This window comes from Delphinus delphis, chromosome 17, assembly GCF_949987515.2.
Source record: "Delphinus delphis chromosome 17, mDelDel1.2, whole genome shotgun sequence".
NCBI lineage: Eukaryota > Metazoa > Chordata > Mammalia > Artiodactyla > Delphinidae > Delphinus > Delphinus delphis.
The window spans coordinates 61,202,657-61,222,313 of record NC_082699.1 but is presented as its reverse complement, the minus strand read 5'-3'; the positions used below and the strand labels follow the sequence as shown (position 1 = coordinate 61,222,313).

Sequence of the window (19,657 nt, the reverse complement as noted above, 5' to 3'; positions counted from 1 at the left end):
GAAAAGTCCAGTAATGGTTTTAAGTAAGTACTTTATTTCTAATTGAAACTTTGTTTTCTGAACATTTACCCTCGCATTATTCATTTATTCACCCAAGAAATTATTTGGAAGCCCCAAGGCCTCATCGTTCTTCCCTGCATTTATTTTATGGTATCAAAGGTTAAAACTTGGATTGCAATCTTAGGAGGAAATTAATTCACTGATTAAGAAAAATGCACTTTAAGCAGTACACATTTAAATAACTGACAAGCACGGGGCAATGTTTTTCTTTTTTTTTTAAAGACCCTTTTTTTCTACTTAAAATTTTAAGCAGATGCAATTCTTCCACCATCTAGCCTGGAGAAACATAGCATGAATTACTAATGAGGGAGCACCAATTTGTGCTGCAGTGACCACTTTCAGAACAAAAGGGTCAGAGCTGAAACCGGGAAAACAACAGCATTTTTTTACCAACCAGTTGCTGGAAGCGCATTTGGACCTTGGCTCTACTTGAAAAACAACGTTTGCAATATTCTATCATCCTTCAGCTGAAGGCACTTGGCCCTAAAACTCCACTTTCAAATAAAGAAATGTTCATTTCTATGCTACCTCCAATCCTTGATGAATATTTTCCTCTTCAGAAGCCCCTTAATTTATGAAATACATGAAAGAATTCATTTTTACTTTACTGAGCTTTGGTCTAGTAGCTTTACCAAAATCAGTCTGAGGAAGCAGTTGGAGTAAAAACAGCCCATGAACAGGGATGCTCTTAAGGAAAGGATTCCGGAAGGTTGATGTCTTGCTTGTGTATCTCCCCTGGAGCAGCATGGAAGATGGAACTTCCCCCTGCCCTGGGTGAATTCCATCACAGCCCTGCCCCAGCCTTCCAGCACCTCCCCACGTTCTCTTACCTAACACCAAGGGAGATCTTAAAATAAGTAACAAGACATTGATTTTTCTAAAATAGAAGGAAAGTGAGAGAACTCTAAGGAAGGGAGTAGAGAAAGTCATTGGGGGCTAGAGTGGGGTTGAGAGATGAAGTAAGAGAGCTTACTTACTAGATAAGAGCGTTTCATTTTTCTTTCCTCACCTTTGGGTCCTGGTGAAACTATGTGTGTGGCACAGACTTCAGTCGTAGGACGACTATCAATGTCCAGACCCAGACTCTGAATTTGCAAAAGAAAGAGCAACAGAAGGATGAACTGATTCCTTCGAAGATGGGCTCCGAAGCCACCCATTGCTGTGGCTCTTCAAAAAAGGGCCGCCCAGAAGTGCCAAATAAACAGCTTTATTTTAAATAAAACCTTCTTCTTTGGGGAAGAAGGAGAAATATCTGGAACACACATTCCAAAAAGGGCTGTAAAAACAGGAAGGAAGCATATCCTAGGTTGTTTATTTTCTCAGTGTTCCAAATGAACCATACATTGTCCAGACTGTTTATTTTCAAGTGACAACAGTTTATTGAAAGTTATCTCTGAACTAAACACTCAAGTGTGCGGGTCAGCAGAAACATCTCAGAGAATAGAGGGGACAGAGATACCTTCAACTCAGTGCATGAATGGATAATTTAATACCCAAATTGCACTTAAATGTTGGGGTTCCAGAAAGATGGAGCCAGAGATTTCTTGAATTACCTACATATTATGTAATCGTTATGCATGGCATTGAGCTTTTTCACAAGGAAATATTCATTACTGGCTGCTGGTAGCAGTTGAACACTAGTACTCCCAACTGATCTTCATGACCTTATTTCTTTCTTCTCTTGCTACAAAGAATTGTCTTGGGATTGAACCCCAAAGGAAGGAACACCACTTCACTGCAAAGCAATTTCGCAAAAACTATCAAGAATATTAAAAATGTTTATGGCCTTTGCCCTAGTAATTGGCCTTCTGGTACACTGTCTGAAAAAAATATTCTGAAATGTGGGCAAAGTTTTATTTAAAAGATGTGACCAAAAGGCGAAAGGACATCAGTTGCTTAATGATATGTTAATGGTTGGCAAGTCATCGTTAAGTACAAACGCATGAGAGTACGGCATGACAATTTTATTAAAATGGTGTTTTCAGCAAGTTTTTGATAAAATGGGGAGAAAAAACCTTGTGGTATCACATTTGTTAAAAAGCAGACCAGATATAGATACAGATGATGTAACTACAAATATAGCCATATATACAGAGATAGAAATAGAGATCTCCTTCTCTCTCTTTCTACATTTATCTGTTATCTGTCTATCTATCTACCTATCTATCTATCCATCTACCTGTCAGCTTACCTATCTGTTCCATCAACCCCATGACCTGTATGAGTAGCCTAGACTTAGTAAGATTCTGAAAAACTAGAACCAGGTCATATAGCAGGGAGATTTCTTACCTTCTCCGTTCTTGGAGAGGCATGTTAACTAAGAGTTGGGCCAGAAGGGGTTTTGGACCTAGTTTCTTTGAAATTGGAAAAGAACCTTACATATTCTGATAAGAACTAATAAGGAATTATCCCTAAGAGATGTCATTTCAAATTATGGTCAATCTAAGAAATACAGGTAGATTTGTTTCTTATGGCTACTGTAACAAAGTATCACAAACTAAGTTGCTTAAACAACAAAAATTTGTTGTCTCACTATTCTGGAGGCTAGAAATCTGAGATCAAGGTATTGGCAAGGCCATGCCTCTTCTGAAGACACCAGGAAAGGATTTGTTCCAGGCCCATCTCATAGCCTCTGAGTGCCTCGGCTTGTGAAAGCATAACTCCAATCTGCAAGTAGAGTTCTCCCTGTGTGTGTGTCTCTGTGTCCAAATGTTTCCCTTTTTATAGACATACCATTTACAATGGATTAGGACTCACCTTAATGATCTCATTTTAACTTGATTACCTGTTTAATAACCCTGTGTCTAAACAGAGTTACATTATGAGGTACTGGGGGTTAGAAATTCAACATGTAATTATTTTTGCCTGGGGAGACTCAATTCAACCCATAACAACAGGCTTGTAGTATAACTAAACTGATCTTTTCATAAGCAATACAGGGAAAGGGAGGGAAAGGAACTGGCATTGACTGAAGAGTCATTATGTGCAAGGATAGGTCTCTTAACTTGTTTATCTTATTTAAACCTTAAAATAGCCCGTGGAATAGATAGTAATTCCCTCATTTTGCAGGCAAAGTACCTGAGGCTCAGAAAAGTTAAGCAGTTTTGCCAAGGTCACTGTGATGGTTGATTTTACTAGTCAACTTGACTGGATCGTGGGTGCCAGATACTTGGCTATACATTATTTCTGGGCACGTCTGTGAGGATGTTTCCAGATGAGATTAGCATTTGGACTGGTAAACTGAGTGAAGCAGGTTGGCCTCCCCAAAGTGAATGGGCCTCATCCAATCCTCTGAGGGCCTGAGTACAACAAAAAGACAGAGAGAGAAAGAACTTGCTCTCTGCCTGAGCACTTGAACTGGGACTGGCTTTTTCCTGCACTTGGACCGGAACTTACAGCATCATCTATCCTCGTTCTCAGGCCTTTGTACTGGGACTGGGATTTACACCATTGTCTCCCCTGATTCTCAAGGTCTTTGGGATTGGACTGAAGCTATGCCACTAGCTTTCCTGGGCCTTCAGCTTGCAGACTGTGGGACTTCTCATCCTCCATAATTATGTAAGCCAGTTCCTTATAATAAATCTTTCTCTTTCTGAAATAGATATATACAGATAGATAGAGATAGAGATAGTGATAGAGAAAGAGATATATCCTGTTGGTTCTGTTTCTCTGGAGAACCCTAATAGTCCCCCATTGAAAAGGGGACAAAAGAAATTCAAATACAAATTATGTCTAAAAATTCCTGCTTTAAAATGCTCTTTGGATTCCATAAAGGTGAATATTCTCCAGCTTCAAAGGTGCATTCATTTCCACACATGCTTAAAATGTCAAAAGTGGATGCATTTGTCATGTTAACAGTGATCGGAAAATGGTGGGAATTAATAGGATGGTGTTACAGGCCTCAAATTCCACATTTGTCATAACTAACTGTATGACATAGAGCAAATCACTCAACTTCAATTGCCACAAGGCATAGAAAGTGAGTTTGGACTTGATATTTAATGTACTTTCTGAATTCTATGATTCTTTGAAAATAGGTGTTCTTGAAGCTATTTAGACTATTCTAAATCTATTCTAGTTCTTCCATTTCTTTTTGAAGCATTGCCTGGCACACAATGAACGTACATTCTCTACATTTATAAGCAGAAATCCACTGGTAACAGTTTGAAGCAACAGTCTTTAGTATTTTTCCTTGGATGTCCTATGCCTGTTCTTTCCAACATTTCTTTTAAACTCAATGATGCATATAATATCTTTCTATATTAATGAATAGACTGTTACAACAAAATTTAAATTAGTGCAGATTATGCATCACATGTTCTATATGTAAAACATGATTTAGTCAATCAATGCTCTAGTGTTGGGAATTTAAAATTTCTAATATTATAACTCTGTGATAAACATCTTTAGAGCTCAATCTGTGTTCCCAGTCCTTTTGATCTTGAAGAAGACAAATGTATATGGCTTGGTAAGTCACTGAATGTTGAGAGCAACAGCTAAACAGAAATTTTAAAAAAAAATAACTCATATATTATAATCATATAGTGCTTTCCTTTCTCATGGAGACTATGATCTCCAGGATTAATTTTTTTCTTATCTGGCTTGGAAATATAGTTCCCTTTTTCCCTCACTGATAAATATGGGTGCTTTTAAATAGGTGGATATTCAAAGTAGAGGACTTTCATAGACTAGAGAGGACTGCTCTACTTTTAGCTAGGATTTACCAAGAAATGTGATCTTAAAAAACACTTTTCAGTTTCAATCTGGGTGACAGGAAAAACACTATTGCCACTAAGAAACCCTGGTTGTGGAAAAAAATAATTTTGAAGGGAAAATAATGAGGCTGGGTGACTTTAAGGGTCAGGGAAATAACAGGATGGAGATTACAGGCAGGCATTTTGGAATGCGGGTCTTGATTCTAGGGGGAAATCTAGAATTTGAGATTTCAGTCTGAGAGTCATAAGTATGGAGATTAGAGATAAAAGTGGAATTTTGAGTGAGAAAAGAAGTTCAAGAGTATGAATACCAAGAGAGTCTATATTCAGGGGCCAAAAGGCAAAAGAAGGGCTAGCAAACAGATCACAGAGGGAGCAAAATGTCATGGAAGCCAAAGAACAAGAAAGTCTAAATGTATAATTGGTTCCAATTAATGCATGGAAGCATAAGATGAAGGTTAAGAATACGCCATGGGATTTAGCAGTCAATAATTTATAAATACCACCTTATGAATGAAAGAGATCACTCAGTGAAGAGATTTCATCAAGATGAGAGGAAAGGAGTGACAAGGAGTCTCATAACCACTGGGAAAGTCATTATTGAACAGTCACAATAATATGAAAACTAATAATATCACTTACCTTTATTGACCCCTATCTCTCCTGCTTACTTACTCTCAGCATCTAAGAATATACTGTATTTCTTCTTAAGGGTTCTAAACAGTGTTTAAACCAGAGTGCAGTTAAAATCGAATGGTGTGGTAAATGAGACAGTGGAATCTAGCATAATCTACTATGAAATTTGTCGATGAAGAAAAAAATGTTGTAAAGAAAGTATTAATGGAACCTGGTCTGTGAAATGTTGGAAGTTGTGAGCCAGTTGCTATTGTTTAAAAACTTTGTACAAGTTCCTTGTTAACCCAGTAAATATGGAATAAATGAATGACATAAATTTTAAAAGGGAAGAGAAGATTGAGTAAATGAAAGGAAGTTGTCAAATGATGTTAAATGTATCCTTTTTAGTGTGTGAAAAATATCTAACACCCACTAGAAAGATTTCTACTGAAACTTTAAAGACTTAACTAAGAGTTATCTAGAAAATTAAGTCAGACGTTGAAATACAAGTCAACTATGCTTTCTCTTTAAAACATAATTCTGACATAAACAATAAGCCAATCAAGTTTTCAGCTGGTATAAAATTAGAAGAGGTTAATGTAAAATAGATAGCTAGTGGGAAGCAGCCGCAGGAAACAAGGAGATCAGCTCAGTGCTTTGTGACCACCTAGAGGGGTGGGATAGGGAGGGTGGGAGGGAGACGCAAGAGGGAGGAGATACAGGGACATACGTATATGTATAGCTGATTCACTTTGTTATACAGCAGAAACTAACACAACACTGTAAAGCAATTATACTCCAATAAAGATGTTAAAAAAAAAAACCTCAAAAAAAGAAGTAAATCTAAAAAGATAAGAATTAGTGGCTCGTTTATGAAATTGTCTCTGTGATTCCACATTTTCCTGAATTTTTCATCTTCCACTTCCCAAGGCATTGAAATCCCAGGTTTGAGATTTGTGCTTGTCCAAAAATGACATGCCACTGAAGTGAATAACAAGTGATATTCTGCCTCCTTCCCCAGTCTTCTACCCATTTTTTCATAGGTTGAATGGTGGCCCCATAAAAGATACGTCCATATTCCAATGCCCGGAACCTGTATATGTGATCTTATTCGGCTAAAGGGTCTTTGCACATGTAATTAAGCTAAGGATCTCAAGATGAATTATCTGGGTTATCTGGGTGGTCCTTAAATCCAATGACAAGTGTCCTTATAAGAGACACCCAAAATGAGAAGGCCATGCGAGGACAGAGGCTGAGGTCGAGGTTACGCAGCCTTTAGCTAAGGCACACCTGGAGCAACCAGAAACTAGAAGAAGCAAGGAATCACCCTCCCCTGCCAACACCTCGATTTCATACTTCTGGCCTTCAGAACTGTGAGATAAGAAGTTTCTGTTATTTTAAGCCACCGAATTTGTGGTATTTTGTTATGGCAGCCCTAGGAAACTAAGATACCATTCTTGTGATATTCATCCACAGTTAATGGGAAGGAATGACACATCAGACATTTATTCAGTGCCTGACAGAGACCGAATAACATCTGTTCTTGTGCATTTTAATTATTATTCATCCAGCTTAGGTGATATCTGGAGGGAAATGACGAACAGAATATGAAACAAGCATATCCGAAGGCTGAAGTGTTCTACTAGTTAAAACAGGATAACAGCAAAATGACAACCTCATCTCCTGAAGGGATTTCCTAGCAAGGTGATATAACTCAACTCTGGACTTGGTTTTATCTTTGTCCATTCACATGTAAGCATCTTATTCGATTAAAGTTCTCTCTCATAAGTTAATTTAATTGCATGCAGTTTGTAAAAAATGGAAATTAATAGAATGGCTTTTAAAATGACACATATTTAGAAAGCAACATGCTAACACTCAAAATTATTTTATTTTTACATTTTAAACCTCATATTTATAAAAACACATTTTAAAAAAATCGAATGGAAATAAATCCTCATACTGATTGTTGGCAAAGGTACCAAGGCAATTCAGTGGGGAAAATGATAGTCTTTTTAACAAATGATGCCACATGGAAAATTGAATTGCCACATGAAAAGAAATGAACTTAGAACCACATCTCACACCATACTCAAAAATTAACTCAAAATGGATAAAAAACTGAAATATAAGAGACAAAACTATAAAACTTACAGAAGAAAACATAAAAGAAGAACTTTGTGACCTTGAGTTAGGCAAAAATTTCTTAGATATTACACCAAAACCACAGTCCATAAAAGAAACTGATAAATTATACTACTTCCAAATTTAAAACATTTGTGCTTAAGCACACATACACCTCATTAAGAATAGACAAGTCACAGATTGGAAGAAAATATTTTCAAATCATATATTCCATAAAGGACTTGTAAAAAACTGAGTAATAAAATGCAACCGATTAAATAAAAAAACATGAGCTAAATAACTGAACAGACATTTCTACACAGACAACAAATAGCTAATATATGTATGGAAAGAAGCCCAATGCCATTACTCATTAAATTCCAGTGAGATACCATTATACACAGATTAGACTAGCCATAATAATTTTTTTAAAAGTGACAGTACTAAGTGTTGGCTAGGATGTGATACACTGGCTCCCTCATTCTTTATTGGTAAGGATGTAAACAGTCACTTTGGAAAACAGTTTGGCAGCTTCTTTAAAGGTTAAATATAAACTTGAAATATAAGCCATCAATTCAACTCTTTGAGAGCTATCCAAGAGAAATTACAACATATGTCCACACAAATTCTTGTACATGAATTTTCATAACAGTATTATTCATAATAGTCAAAAACTGGAAACAACACAAATGTCCATCAAGCAGTGGATGGATTTTGTCCATCAAGCAGTGTGTCCATACAATGGATCGATACTATAAGGAACAAACTACTGATACATGGAACAATATAGATGATGGCTTCTCTTCAAATTATTCAAAGTAGAGGAAACCAGACAAAAATGACTAAGTATTATATTATTCCTTTTATATGAAATTTCTAGGATAGGCAAGACTCTCAAGATAGAAAGCAGATGAGTAGTTGCCTGAGGCTGGGGGCGGAAGCAGGAATTGATTTCATATGGGCACAGTGGAACTCCGGGAAGTGATAGCTGTGTTATAAATTTGTTTTACAGTGATGGCTGCACAACTATATAAATACACTAAAAATTCCAACTCTTCACTTACAATTGGTTAATTGTATGGTATATAATTTATACCTTCATAAAACTGTAAAAAAAAAAATAACATCAACATTACATTCCAAACTCTTGGAATGTTTTAATTCTCAAGAAGTGTTTGTAAGCCTGGAAATCATCAATTAGAAAAATTTGGTTTTGTCTCCACTTTGGAAATCAGTTCTTATAGATTCAGTAAGTCATCAATCTTAAGATTGTTTCCAGGTCAGTATGTACTGATTCAGTGCACCTAACGAGTGTCTTTATGTGAGGCTTTTTCAATCAAAGCAATCAATAAAAAAAAAATAACCAGAGAAAAGAAAAGATATTAATATATATAAATTACTAAATTCTATTATTTAAATACATCTAAGTATAAGCTTAATTACACTAAAGAGCACGGGTATCCCCATTTACGTACTCAGGGATCAATACCTTCTGGTTAAAATGTGGCTCAAGGCAAACTCCTGACTTTCATTATTTTTGTTCTGTGTTTAATTATACACAGCAATTTCTTGAATAATAGTGGATGAATTAGAATGAATAATTACATGGGCACATAATGAGAGGGGTTTGAGTTTGAATGATAGATATGTGTGATGTAAATGCATTCATTCATCTACTCATTCAACAACTATGAATGATTTATCAGATACTGCAGCACAATATCTGGAGTTACAATAGTCCTTAAGACAGTCTTTTTCTTAGGGAATTTATTGTCTTTTGGGGAAGAGAGAGAAGTTTAAAAACAGTTGCCATTACTTTTTAAATCTTTTTCCCATTCTGATAGGGATAAATACCGGGCATCCAGTTGTCATGGAGACCTAGATGAGAGAAACCTGATTTAGGCTTGGCGGATTAGGAAAGGTTTCCTTTAGGGGATGTTTCCTAAGCAGGTTTTGGAAAACTATTGGAATTAGCCAAATAAAGTTGAGAAGTTATAAAAGGAAGACATTCTGCATAGAAGGAGTACCATATGCAAAGTCTTGGTTGAGAGATAGAATGATATGTGTGGGGAACTGAAAGTAGTTCATTGAGGCTAGCGTTTGGAACTTGATGGGGCAGATAAGGCTCAGCTGAAGGTAAGGAGTAGATCTGAAGGACATTGTAGGTGCTGCTTAGGAGTTTGAAAAAGATACCAAGGGCAGTGGAAGCGCATGAAGGATTTTAAGAAAGGGAATGTTGGGACTTCCCTGACGGTCCAGTGGTTAAGACAGCGCTTCCACTGCAGGGAACATGGGTTCAATCCCTGGTCAGGGAACTAAGATCCCGTAAGCAATGTGGGTGTGGCCAAAAAAAAAAAAAAAAAGGGAATGTTGCTGCTGGATCTGAAAATCAGAATATGAGAGGTGTGTCAGAGGTAGGCCTTCTTGGCTTCATGTAATAGAAACGCAGCAAGTAACTTGCTCAGTGAGATAAGAGATGGATTTTGTGGTTTATTGGTTTGTTTTTTCAAATAATAAGAAATCTGAAGGCAGAGAGTCCTAACACAGTAGTACTATGTTGTCATCAGGCACCAAGACTTCTATTTTCTGCCTTCACTATATTTTACATGTGGCTTTTCTCCTCATGGCCACAAAAGGGCTGCTGTAACTTCAAACATTGTACCTACATTCTACGCAGGATGAAGGGAAAAATTGCAGACCAAGGGCCGAGACAACGGGACAGCTAGTTAGTCATCTTTTCAAAGAACCATCCTGGAAAACTTATGGGGTGAAATCCATTTACATCTCATTGGCTAGAATTATGCTAGCAGCAAGGGAGGCTGAAAGATCAAATAGTTCAATTAGGTAAATCAGGGCTTTGGAAGCAAGGGTGAGTATCAAGTGAAGCAAATGGATTAAAAAAAGAATGTGGAAGTAACAAGACTTACTGATTGCTTGGAAATGGAGGGTCAGGGAGAGGAAGGGGTCAGGGAAATTCCCAGGTTCCTGGTTTGAACAATTGGATGTGATGCCATTTACTGAGAAAAGAAATGCAAATTTCAGAGAAAAGATGATAAATTAAATTTTGGGTATGTTGAGTTCAACATCCTTCTGGAATATTCAAGGGGAGGTATCTGATGGCCCCAACAAAATCTCAGCCAGAGGTACAGATTAGAGAGTCATCCACATATAGGTTGTAATTAAAGCCATCAGAGTGGATGAGATCTTGAAAGAATAGAAAGTGAGATGAAAAGATAGCCAATGTATTATAAAGGAAGAGTCAATAGAGTTTGGTAACTTGCCAAATCCATATAGAGGAAGAAAGTTCACATTTTATAACTGAGAGATTCTTTAATGCTTTTGGCAGTGTGAAAGGGAAATTAATACTTTATGCACTTTTTCTTCCTTTTTGACAAGGCATCTTTATTCTTTGTAGTCAGCTCAAATACATGATCTCTTCTAAATTGCTTTATGCTCTCTAGGAAAAAAAGATGACTAAACTGAATATTTTTAATAGAAACTATGCTAAACGATAGCGGTGACTCGACATTTAAGAAGCCTGGGCCCAACTTTCAATACCATTACAGATTTTTGCCTTGGGGAAGACTATTTACTTGTGCTACATCTTAGTTCTCTATTTTTGCAAGTGTGGAGACCAGACCCATGCTCTGCTTATGGAATGGGTCAAACAAAGTTTCGTGGTACCTGAGTTCCCTGGAGATAGGCACTAAACAGGTACAGGTTGAATTACTAAAGGGATCTTTGCCTCTCTCCTCACTGTATACGGAGGTCAGGAATGAACGTTCTTCAGTGTAATTGCTGTTGACCACTTCTTTTACCCCTTTCTTCTGAGAATCCTTAGCAACAAGGTCTCCATAAAGATTGAAGAGTGTGTGGTTGACTTTTGACCTGATGTATTTGGTTGACATTCAACACAGAGAAGTTAAAAGAGATCATCAGGCATTTGTTGAGCTGATGAAACACAGAATATAACCCATTTCTGGGAAAATATTTCCTGCATTATAGAGATAAATATTTATTTCAGCTCTGCTGGGAAGCATGTGCCTAATAAATGATATGTTCGTTTTTTAATGGTCTGTTTATATTTCAGAGATTTCATATTATGAAATTTGGCTGCTTACTTTATATATAATTTTCAGCACATCTTTTCATGAAATACTTCTGAGAAGATCTAAACTTAACGTCAAGCAAATATATTTTCTAAGTTCTGATAAACGACTCCAAAACTCCTCCTTCATAACAGGCATAGATACTGAAGTCTTTTACTTCTATTTCTCTTTCTTTCAAAGGATCCAAAAGCTTACAAGGACATGTCACAATGGATACAACACGGGGGGAACAATTTTGCTTAAAAATGAGCATTTAGTTGCTAAAAAGTATTTTTTAAAGACGTTAATTTCAGAGGCAAGAATACACCACGGAAAACGGAAGCCAGAATTTAGGGACTCCTAGAAGTAATGCTGTGTGTGTTCTGGGGCACCATGGGGATATGTACAGCGTCAATGTTTTAGGATATCTTGGCCACACCATTGAGCTCAACTCAATTTTGGTTTTGTGTTCTATTCTTCAACCCCAGGTCCATGGTGTCTCTGTTAAGTGGCTCCTTGTCTGTCACATGCTTCCTCTATGAATATGTTTCGTACATGTATTTTAGAATACAAACATTGGTTACATGACCTGTTGGCAATCTGTTGCTATGGGAGAATTTCCCTGATGAATAATCACATTCACAAGTTGCAGCCTTAAGGTAAATTATTTCAAGTTGATCAACTAAATTAAGACTGAAGGAAAGACTAAATCCCATTTTGTAAGTTCAAGTGTGTGCAATCCATCACACAAGGGAACTTTATTCCCTGACCCTGAAGCAACACCAGTGCAAGACAGTTATACGCGGTATCTTTCTACCGAAGTGCTGAGGATAAACAGAGGATGATTATTTCACTAGCAGACCAAACAACTTAAAATTGAGTATTCGGCATTCCTCTTCTTCAAAATTCCCTAGCCAATAATATACTAGGAATTCCCCTTTGCCATCTTCTCTCAGGCCTTTCCTTCTCAACATTTTTCTCTAGGACTTTACCTCCAATCCTCTCTTCTTGGTTTCATGTAACCTCACTCTTCCTCCTTCTTGGGTTGCCAAAATTGCTCCAAAATCTTTTTTGTGGCGTTTTGCAGATAATTTTGCTTTCTCACTATGTGCCTTCCACTAAATTTGCCCAATAACCTCTAAGATAAAACACCATTTTTTCTTTAAGATAACATACCGTCACCGGCAACATTTCTTTCAATTAAATTAAAATGTAAAAATACTTAGTTTTCTCTCCTCTGAAAATGGAATGGGCACGAAAACAACATCATCAACTGACCTTGGGAGACAGCACTGGCTTGGTTTGCTATTTGTAATTTGTTCCACAGATATTATATTAATCTGAGAATCTCATTAACTCCGTGAGGAAACAGAAACTCAGAGACTTTAAGTGACATAATAAATTTGTCTAACTAATAAGTGTCACAACCAGAACTAAAGTTCAGATCTTAGAAATTAAGGTCAGTAGTGATAGCCTTGGAGCTTTAGAAATTAAATGAGACAATGCCTTGGATAATGGAAAGACTTGTTTTTTTAACTTAAAATACTTACCTGGCAGAGAAGACTAGTAAGTAGCTCTCAGAGTTATACCTAAGTGACATTAACATGATCTTTACAAGAGATCAGTATATGCACAGACTTGGTGTTGCTACTATTTCCATAATTTGTCTAGCATCTGACCTCCTATTTAAAAATGCATGTATTTTGCAAGTTCTAGCTGAAACTGTGGAATGTTGCTGGGACCATGTTGGCTAAAACCAAGCCAAATAACTTTGCCTAAGAATGAGAAACTTCGATAATTTTGATAATGTTGTAGGTGGAAATAATTATAGCAATGTTGCCATCTTGGTGTATTTTCTATCAGTTCTCCCTGATGAAGTTACCCCAGAAATGTGTTTATTTTGGGGAGTACCAAGTGCTATACTTCAGCTATCTCTTTTGATGCTTAATACACTGTAATAAAACTGTTATCTTTCCTATTTGACGTGTGACAAAACTGAGGCACAGAGTATTTAAGTGACTTGCTTAATATCACACAGCAGTTGAGGTGCAGAGGTAGGATTCAAGCTCCAAAAGCTATACTTAGGCTGAGCCTGAGCATCTCCACTCTCTGCCCCTGGATTCAGAATCTCTACCTTTGTAGCTTGCCATATATTGAGCAATGTGCATCTTATGCATTAGAGAAACTGACAACTTAAATAGTATAATCACTATCTCAAATGAGGGTGATGTTCCTGCTTCTATTATTATTTTTTTTTTTTTCTGCTCAGGCTGGGAAATAAATGTCACAGTCTTTTATCTACTATACATTCATCTGTTTATTCATGCATTGATGAACGTTCAAATGAACATATATTTCACTCCATCTCTGTGCCAGGCACTCTTGTTTGTGATCAAGGCCCAGACTTCCTGAGTCAGATACTTTTCTTGCTGTTTTAAAACACTGATAACATTTTCATTAGGTTCATGATCTCTATCTTCCTCATAAAATTCTGATTTTATCGGTATATTAACTAAGGCTCAGGAAGGTCAAGAGACTTGCCGTCTGCCAGATGGATGGGAAATAACAGGGATTTGAATTCAGATCTTCTGATTTGCTATCTTGATGCTTTTCTCACTGTTTTTCTCACTAAAAAGGAAAACGTTTCAGTAATCCAAGAGCCACCTAAAATAGTAATCTGGAAAGAGCAACAAATGGGTACATTACTTATAATTCGTGCTCTTACAGTGTATTTCTATTTGAATTTTTATAATTGATTAATTACGTTTTTTGTTACAGACTCTTATTATCCATAAGTAAATGAAAGCATTTTTTTGAATTTTGCAGCTCTTATCCCTCCAACTTGGAAACTGGTTTCAGCCCATAGCTCTGAAAGACACGTATGTTTCTCTTAAGCACTTAGCTTTGGGAAAAGGATTGAAGTAAGGATTTATTCTTTTTTTTTTTTTTTTTTTTTTTTTTTTTTGTGGTACGCGGGCCTCTCACTGTTGTGGCCTCTCCCGTTGCGGAGCATAGGCTCCGGATGCGCAGGCTCAGCAGCCATGGCTCACGGGCCCAGCCGCTCTGCGGCATGTGGGATCCTCCCGGACCAGGGCACGAACCTGCGTCCCCTGCATCGGCAGGCGGACTCTCAACCACTGCGCCACCAGGGAAGCCCGGATTTATTCATTTTTAAAAAGCAAATAGCTTTCACTTTTCTCTATTTCACCCTTAATCCAAGTATCTATTGATACTTTAACCTTTCTTGTTGGTGGTGAGACTCTTAGAATATTTAGATGTGTGAAAAATTAATTTGCTTTACTGAATAAGGAGCACTGTAAGAGCGACGGAAAGATCACAGCTACCTGACCAACAGAGGCAGCAAGAATATAACTTTGGTCCTGTTGTCCCCTTTCTATAAACAAGTCAGTAATCTCAGGACAGAACCACTAGACATGCTTCCATAGTGGCAGAGAATTGCTTGGTGTCAGTGACCTAGATGTGAAATGATTTATCGGAATTTTTATCTCCAAAAAAAAAAAGAATATTTTTCATGCGGGTCTTAGAATCATAGTCATTTTATTGAATTTTTCATTGTCTTAAAAAGTACTGGCTTTATTAAAGTAAAATAAATTACCAAGCCAAAAAATAGAAAAATTTTTTCCTAAGAAAAAATAGCCAACCAGACATTTAATCAGACTCTAAATGTGTATATAATGTTTCTTGCAGCCTCTGGCTAATGATTTATAAGCTTCTCTTGGATAGAAAATCTCCTTACTAACTTCTGAATAAATCGTATCACTTTAAGGCTGCCATAAGATGATTTCAAGAGATAATCGTGGGTTTATATTTAAACCAAAACTTTAGAGGCGAAATGAACTTTCTTACATTTTTTTTTTTTGACAGCCAGGAATATATTAAAAAGCAAATCAGTTATTCTCTGGTTACTCTAGAAATTCTTAGAAATTATAAGTGATAAGACATTTGAGATACAATGCTTTCCTTTTATGAATCTCATTAAAAATAAAACAGTAAGACTTATGAAGTGCTAGGGAACATTCATTTTACAAGTGGTTTACATATATGAACTAGATTCTCACAAAAAGCCGAGTAGGTAGGCACTATTCTTACTAGGAAACAGGTATTTAGAAGTGAAGTGGCTTGCCCAAGGTTTCACGGCTAGTAATGACCATCTGGACCATGGGTACAGGCAATCAGCTTCAGGGTCGCAACTTCAGCCCGAAAGCCAGTCTGTCTCTCCTAGCAAAAGCTAATTCAACCATACCGACAATGTATTCCTGAAAAATGGGGGAAACTGAATTTTTAGATAATTGAATTCTCGGATCATTGATGGAGACACAGTAGTGATAGAAGTTACAGCGTGGTTCTTTTCCAGATGCAATCAATGCTGAGATGACTTTTTGTTTCTTCTTCAGGGCAATTATACAGCTCCTACAATTGGTGTTAAAATTCCTTTGATCCATCAAGAATTTATGAGTACCAACTCTGTGCCATGTACTTGCCTAAGCACTGGAGGCAGTACAATGAATACAACTTAGTCTTTGAACTTGAGAATTCCTCTTTGTTAAAAAGCCAATTAAAAAAAAAAAGAAACCAAACTTTAAAAATTCTATTATGCTATTCTTGTGGCTTAGTAAATAAGGACGTTAAAAAAATCATCTCTTTCTTTGATGACTGAGCATCAAGGATTTGGAGCTGCCATGTGAAAAGATGACTCATTCTACAGTAGATGGGTTTATGTAAGGAGATAGATTTAATTTGTTCAAACTCTAGAATTTACCTTGAAAATCATACTTTCCTAACATCTATGAGATAAGCTTGTTTTTCTGACATTTTTTGTTTTTTACATAAAAGAGGGCAATTCAGACTTTCTACTTATTTGCATTATTGCTGAGAGCTGTGTTTTTATTAATTGAATTTTTACTGTAATTGGCATGACACCTTTGACATTGGACTCTCAAAGTCATTTGTTTTCTCCTATTAGCTTTTTGTTTTTCTTTATACTACGTAATCACATTCCTATAGAAAAAAATGTAGAAAACGGGAGAGGCTTAGTACAGAAAGAAAACACCACCACTTGGGGGTTTATGTTTAAAAGAGTAAATATATCCTCTATTGCACATTTTTCAGAGAGGAAACTTCTCCATTCCAGCTGATGTGTGGAGTGTTGAAAAACCTGCATCTACATATTATGGATACGTTAGTTCTATAAGGAGACAAAAGTAGATACGCTACTATTAAGAGCTTGCAAGTGAAAGTCCAAATTGTATTTTGAGCCTTAGTCTCTCTACCTTTCTGCTTGCTGACCCCTAGAATTCAACTGAAGCTTTCTTGCTAGGGCACCAAATGCGAGAAAGACTCCCCTAACTTGATCTGGAAGGCTAATGGCTGGATCTGACACAGCATATGCTGTAACATACTCTTGGTTACTGAGTACACACAGAGGCTTGAGACAGCTGGCCATGGCCACGCTTCTGGCTTGGAGTCACGCCCTGAACTTCCACAGCTGAAATGAGTCCATGCTTTTCTGGCTGCCTGATCCACTACCCATGTGGCAACAGAGCCAAAGTGGTAAACCAGTTTCCCCAAGGCTCGGATGTACCCAGAATGTTTACCTTGTACACTAATCCATATACTCTTTTATTTGAAAGTGGCTGCTCCTTTGTGATAATGACGTACTGTCTCTTTTGAGAAAACACCCATTAATACATGTTGGTATATATTCAAAAAAAAAAAAAAAAAACCATTTTGGAATAGAGTCCACAGTAGGAGAGCCAGATTACCTAGGAGAGCTAAATCAGCATTTAGGAGTTTCCTAAGGGAATGCTCTTCCCAAGACCTCATCATGTTCTTAGCTGAATTCTTGACGTGCAAGTTCATGTTGGTTACTTCATACACAAGCTAAAGGTGAGGTAGAAAATTCTATGGTTCAATGTGTGGTGAAGTCATTGACTAACCCATAAGGCCATAGGAAGACAGTCAATGGCTCAGGATCAGGGTTAAATGAAAAGAAATTGATTCCTAAATAGGCAACAACATGCTGGAATCCATTTTTTATTTGTGTGTTTAGTAAGCAGGTAAACAAAGCAAATACCACATAAAAATCATGAAAGTCTAATTTTAAAATTACAATTGTTTGAAAATCAAGGCATCTTTTTTTCATATTCGGAGAATTCTGACATCTCCAGCTTCAGTTTAGAGATTGGATGTGTTGAGTGAATAGTTTGAACTGTCTATTGTTTCTTTAAGTGACACCATTAAAAGGATGGGTCGGCCACTATAAAATATGGGCCAAGCAACTGTTGAAATAAGATGCAGCCAATATTTACCTGAATGATAAATTCATGTCAAGAATTCCAATTTACTATACATCTATGGACTTACGACACCCACCCTTAATCATACTTTTTCTGAGAGAGCCCATTATAATCTGTACAGAGCCACCAAGGAAGCAAAAGCAAGGATAAAATAAAAAGAGGTTGCTAGGATGAAGGTTGCAGATTCTAAACAAAGATGAGTGACACATGTTGGCTAGGATAAATCTACAAATAGCCTGGGGCCAGACATCAGACATTATTTGAAATGACAAACTTCACATTAACTAAAAGAAAAAAAAAGATCATAGATGGAGACAGACAGTGGTGCTAAAAGTTATACAACTGCATGATTCATTTCCAGGAGAAATCAATGTTGAGATGACTTTTTTCCTCCTTCAGAACCAATAATGAGCCTCCTATAATTAGGTAAACTTTCTCTGTCCTATCAAAACAAACCGTCAAGCCGCAGGGAGGCCACTGACACATCTACCCTGCAACCAAAGCTATAGTATTTTAATTTAAGTACAATGCAAAGATGCATGAGTCAATCTACCGTAAATTTTCAGCAAATAGTGTGTGTCATTGGAAATAACTTCTGCTTTTCTGAAGACCGTAGATTTATTCTGTAGGAGTTTTAGAAACAAGCAACAATAATTTTAGCAAAAGCAATTCCCTGCGTTCACTAAACCATAACTGTCTGAAACTAGTTATTTCTAGAATTACACAGAACCAAAATAGCAAACATGTAAACAGAGAGCTATGGGTTAGAATTCATCAAATGAGGGGGGAAAATGTTTTGAATTTTAAGGTATAAAATATCACAGCTGTTAACTATTTATAGTTGCCCAATTTTAATGCACAATTCAAGCACTAATTAAAAACATTCTCCATAAATAGAAAACCAATTTGCTGTGTGTGCAGAGTGAATAATACAATCAACTTTCCCCAGCTATCAATTTTCTCTTCATACAGTCAGTCAAAAAGTAATTGACCTTTTGGACTTCTCATTAAAACTCAGCAATGGAGTCTGGAAAAAATGAGGCTAGGTCTATGCATGCCATCAAATGAGGTTATAGCATATCTAATCTCATCGTTTCAGTTTTGTCTATCGTCATCATGAGTTGCTGGGCTGTGGTCTGAACCAATTGGGGGTAAAAGCAGAGTTGAGCCGATTGGCCATGGCATATTTTATCCATTCCACACGTACAGGCAGAGCCTTAGTTTGCCACTGAGCTAATAAAATAAAAACATGAGACATGCAAGTGACATCTGTCCCAGTCAGGACCCTGGGATGGAGAGATGGGCTCTCACTGTTTCAACCTTATGTTGTTAGGTTGTGTTAAGTTGTATTAAAGTCTAAGGCAAATTTCAGGAGGAGAAGTTCTTTGTGGTTCCCATTTATCCCGCTTTCGGAAATTTCTGAGGACATTTCATCGAGAGCTTGGGACAAATTGGTGATGGTGGAGGTGAGGGTGTGGGTAAGGGTAATACATTTTCCTGGGAAAGGATAAAATCATGGAAGTTAATTAACAAATCCATGGGAGTCTAAAACTGGAGCTGGAAAGAAACAGAGATAGTCTCATTCAATCCTTTTATCTTATAGAACATAAGATCCAGAGATTAGAGCAACCAGCCTCAAGTCACACTTTGCTGAGACATGAATTTGGGTTTCAACTCCCAGCTGAGTTTTTACAGTCACAGCATAGCCTGACTATTCTTTCATGTACTTTCATGTTGT

General features: G+C 37.0%; 1 protein-coding gene across 3 annotated transcripts in view; it reads right to left on the bottom strand.

Annotated features, from left to right (window-relative positions):
* The window catches only part of COLEC10 (collectin subfamily member 10), a 170,933-nt gene that overhangs the window by 38,642 nt on the left and 112,634 nt on the right, over positions 1 to 19,657 (bottom strand). Inside the window, exon 1 of one of the 3 annotated variants that reach the window (XM_059995097.1) lies at positions 1,070 to 1,315. The exons of the other annotated variants lie outside the window; for them this stretch is intronic. Coding sequence (XP_059851080.1) covers positions 1,070 to 1,217 — 148 coding nt within the window. The 5' untranslated portion in view covers positions 1,218 to 1,315. Of the gene's footprint in view, positions 1 to 1,069; positions 1,316 to 19,657 lie in introns of those variants that run through there. 3 annotated transcript variants of the gene reach the window in all.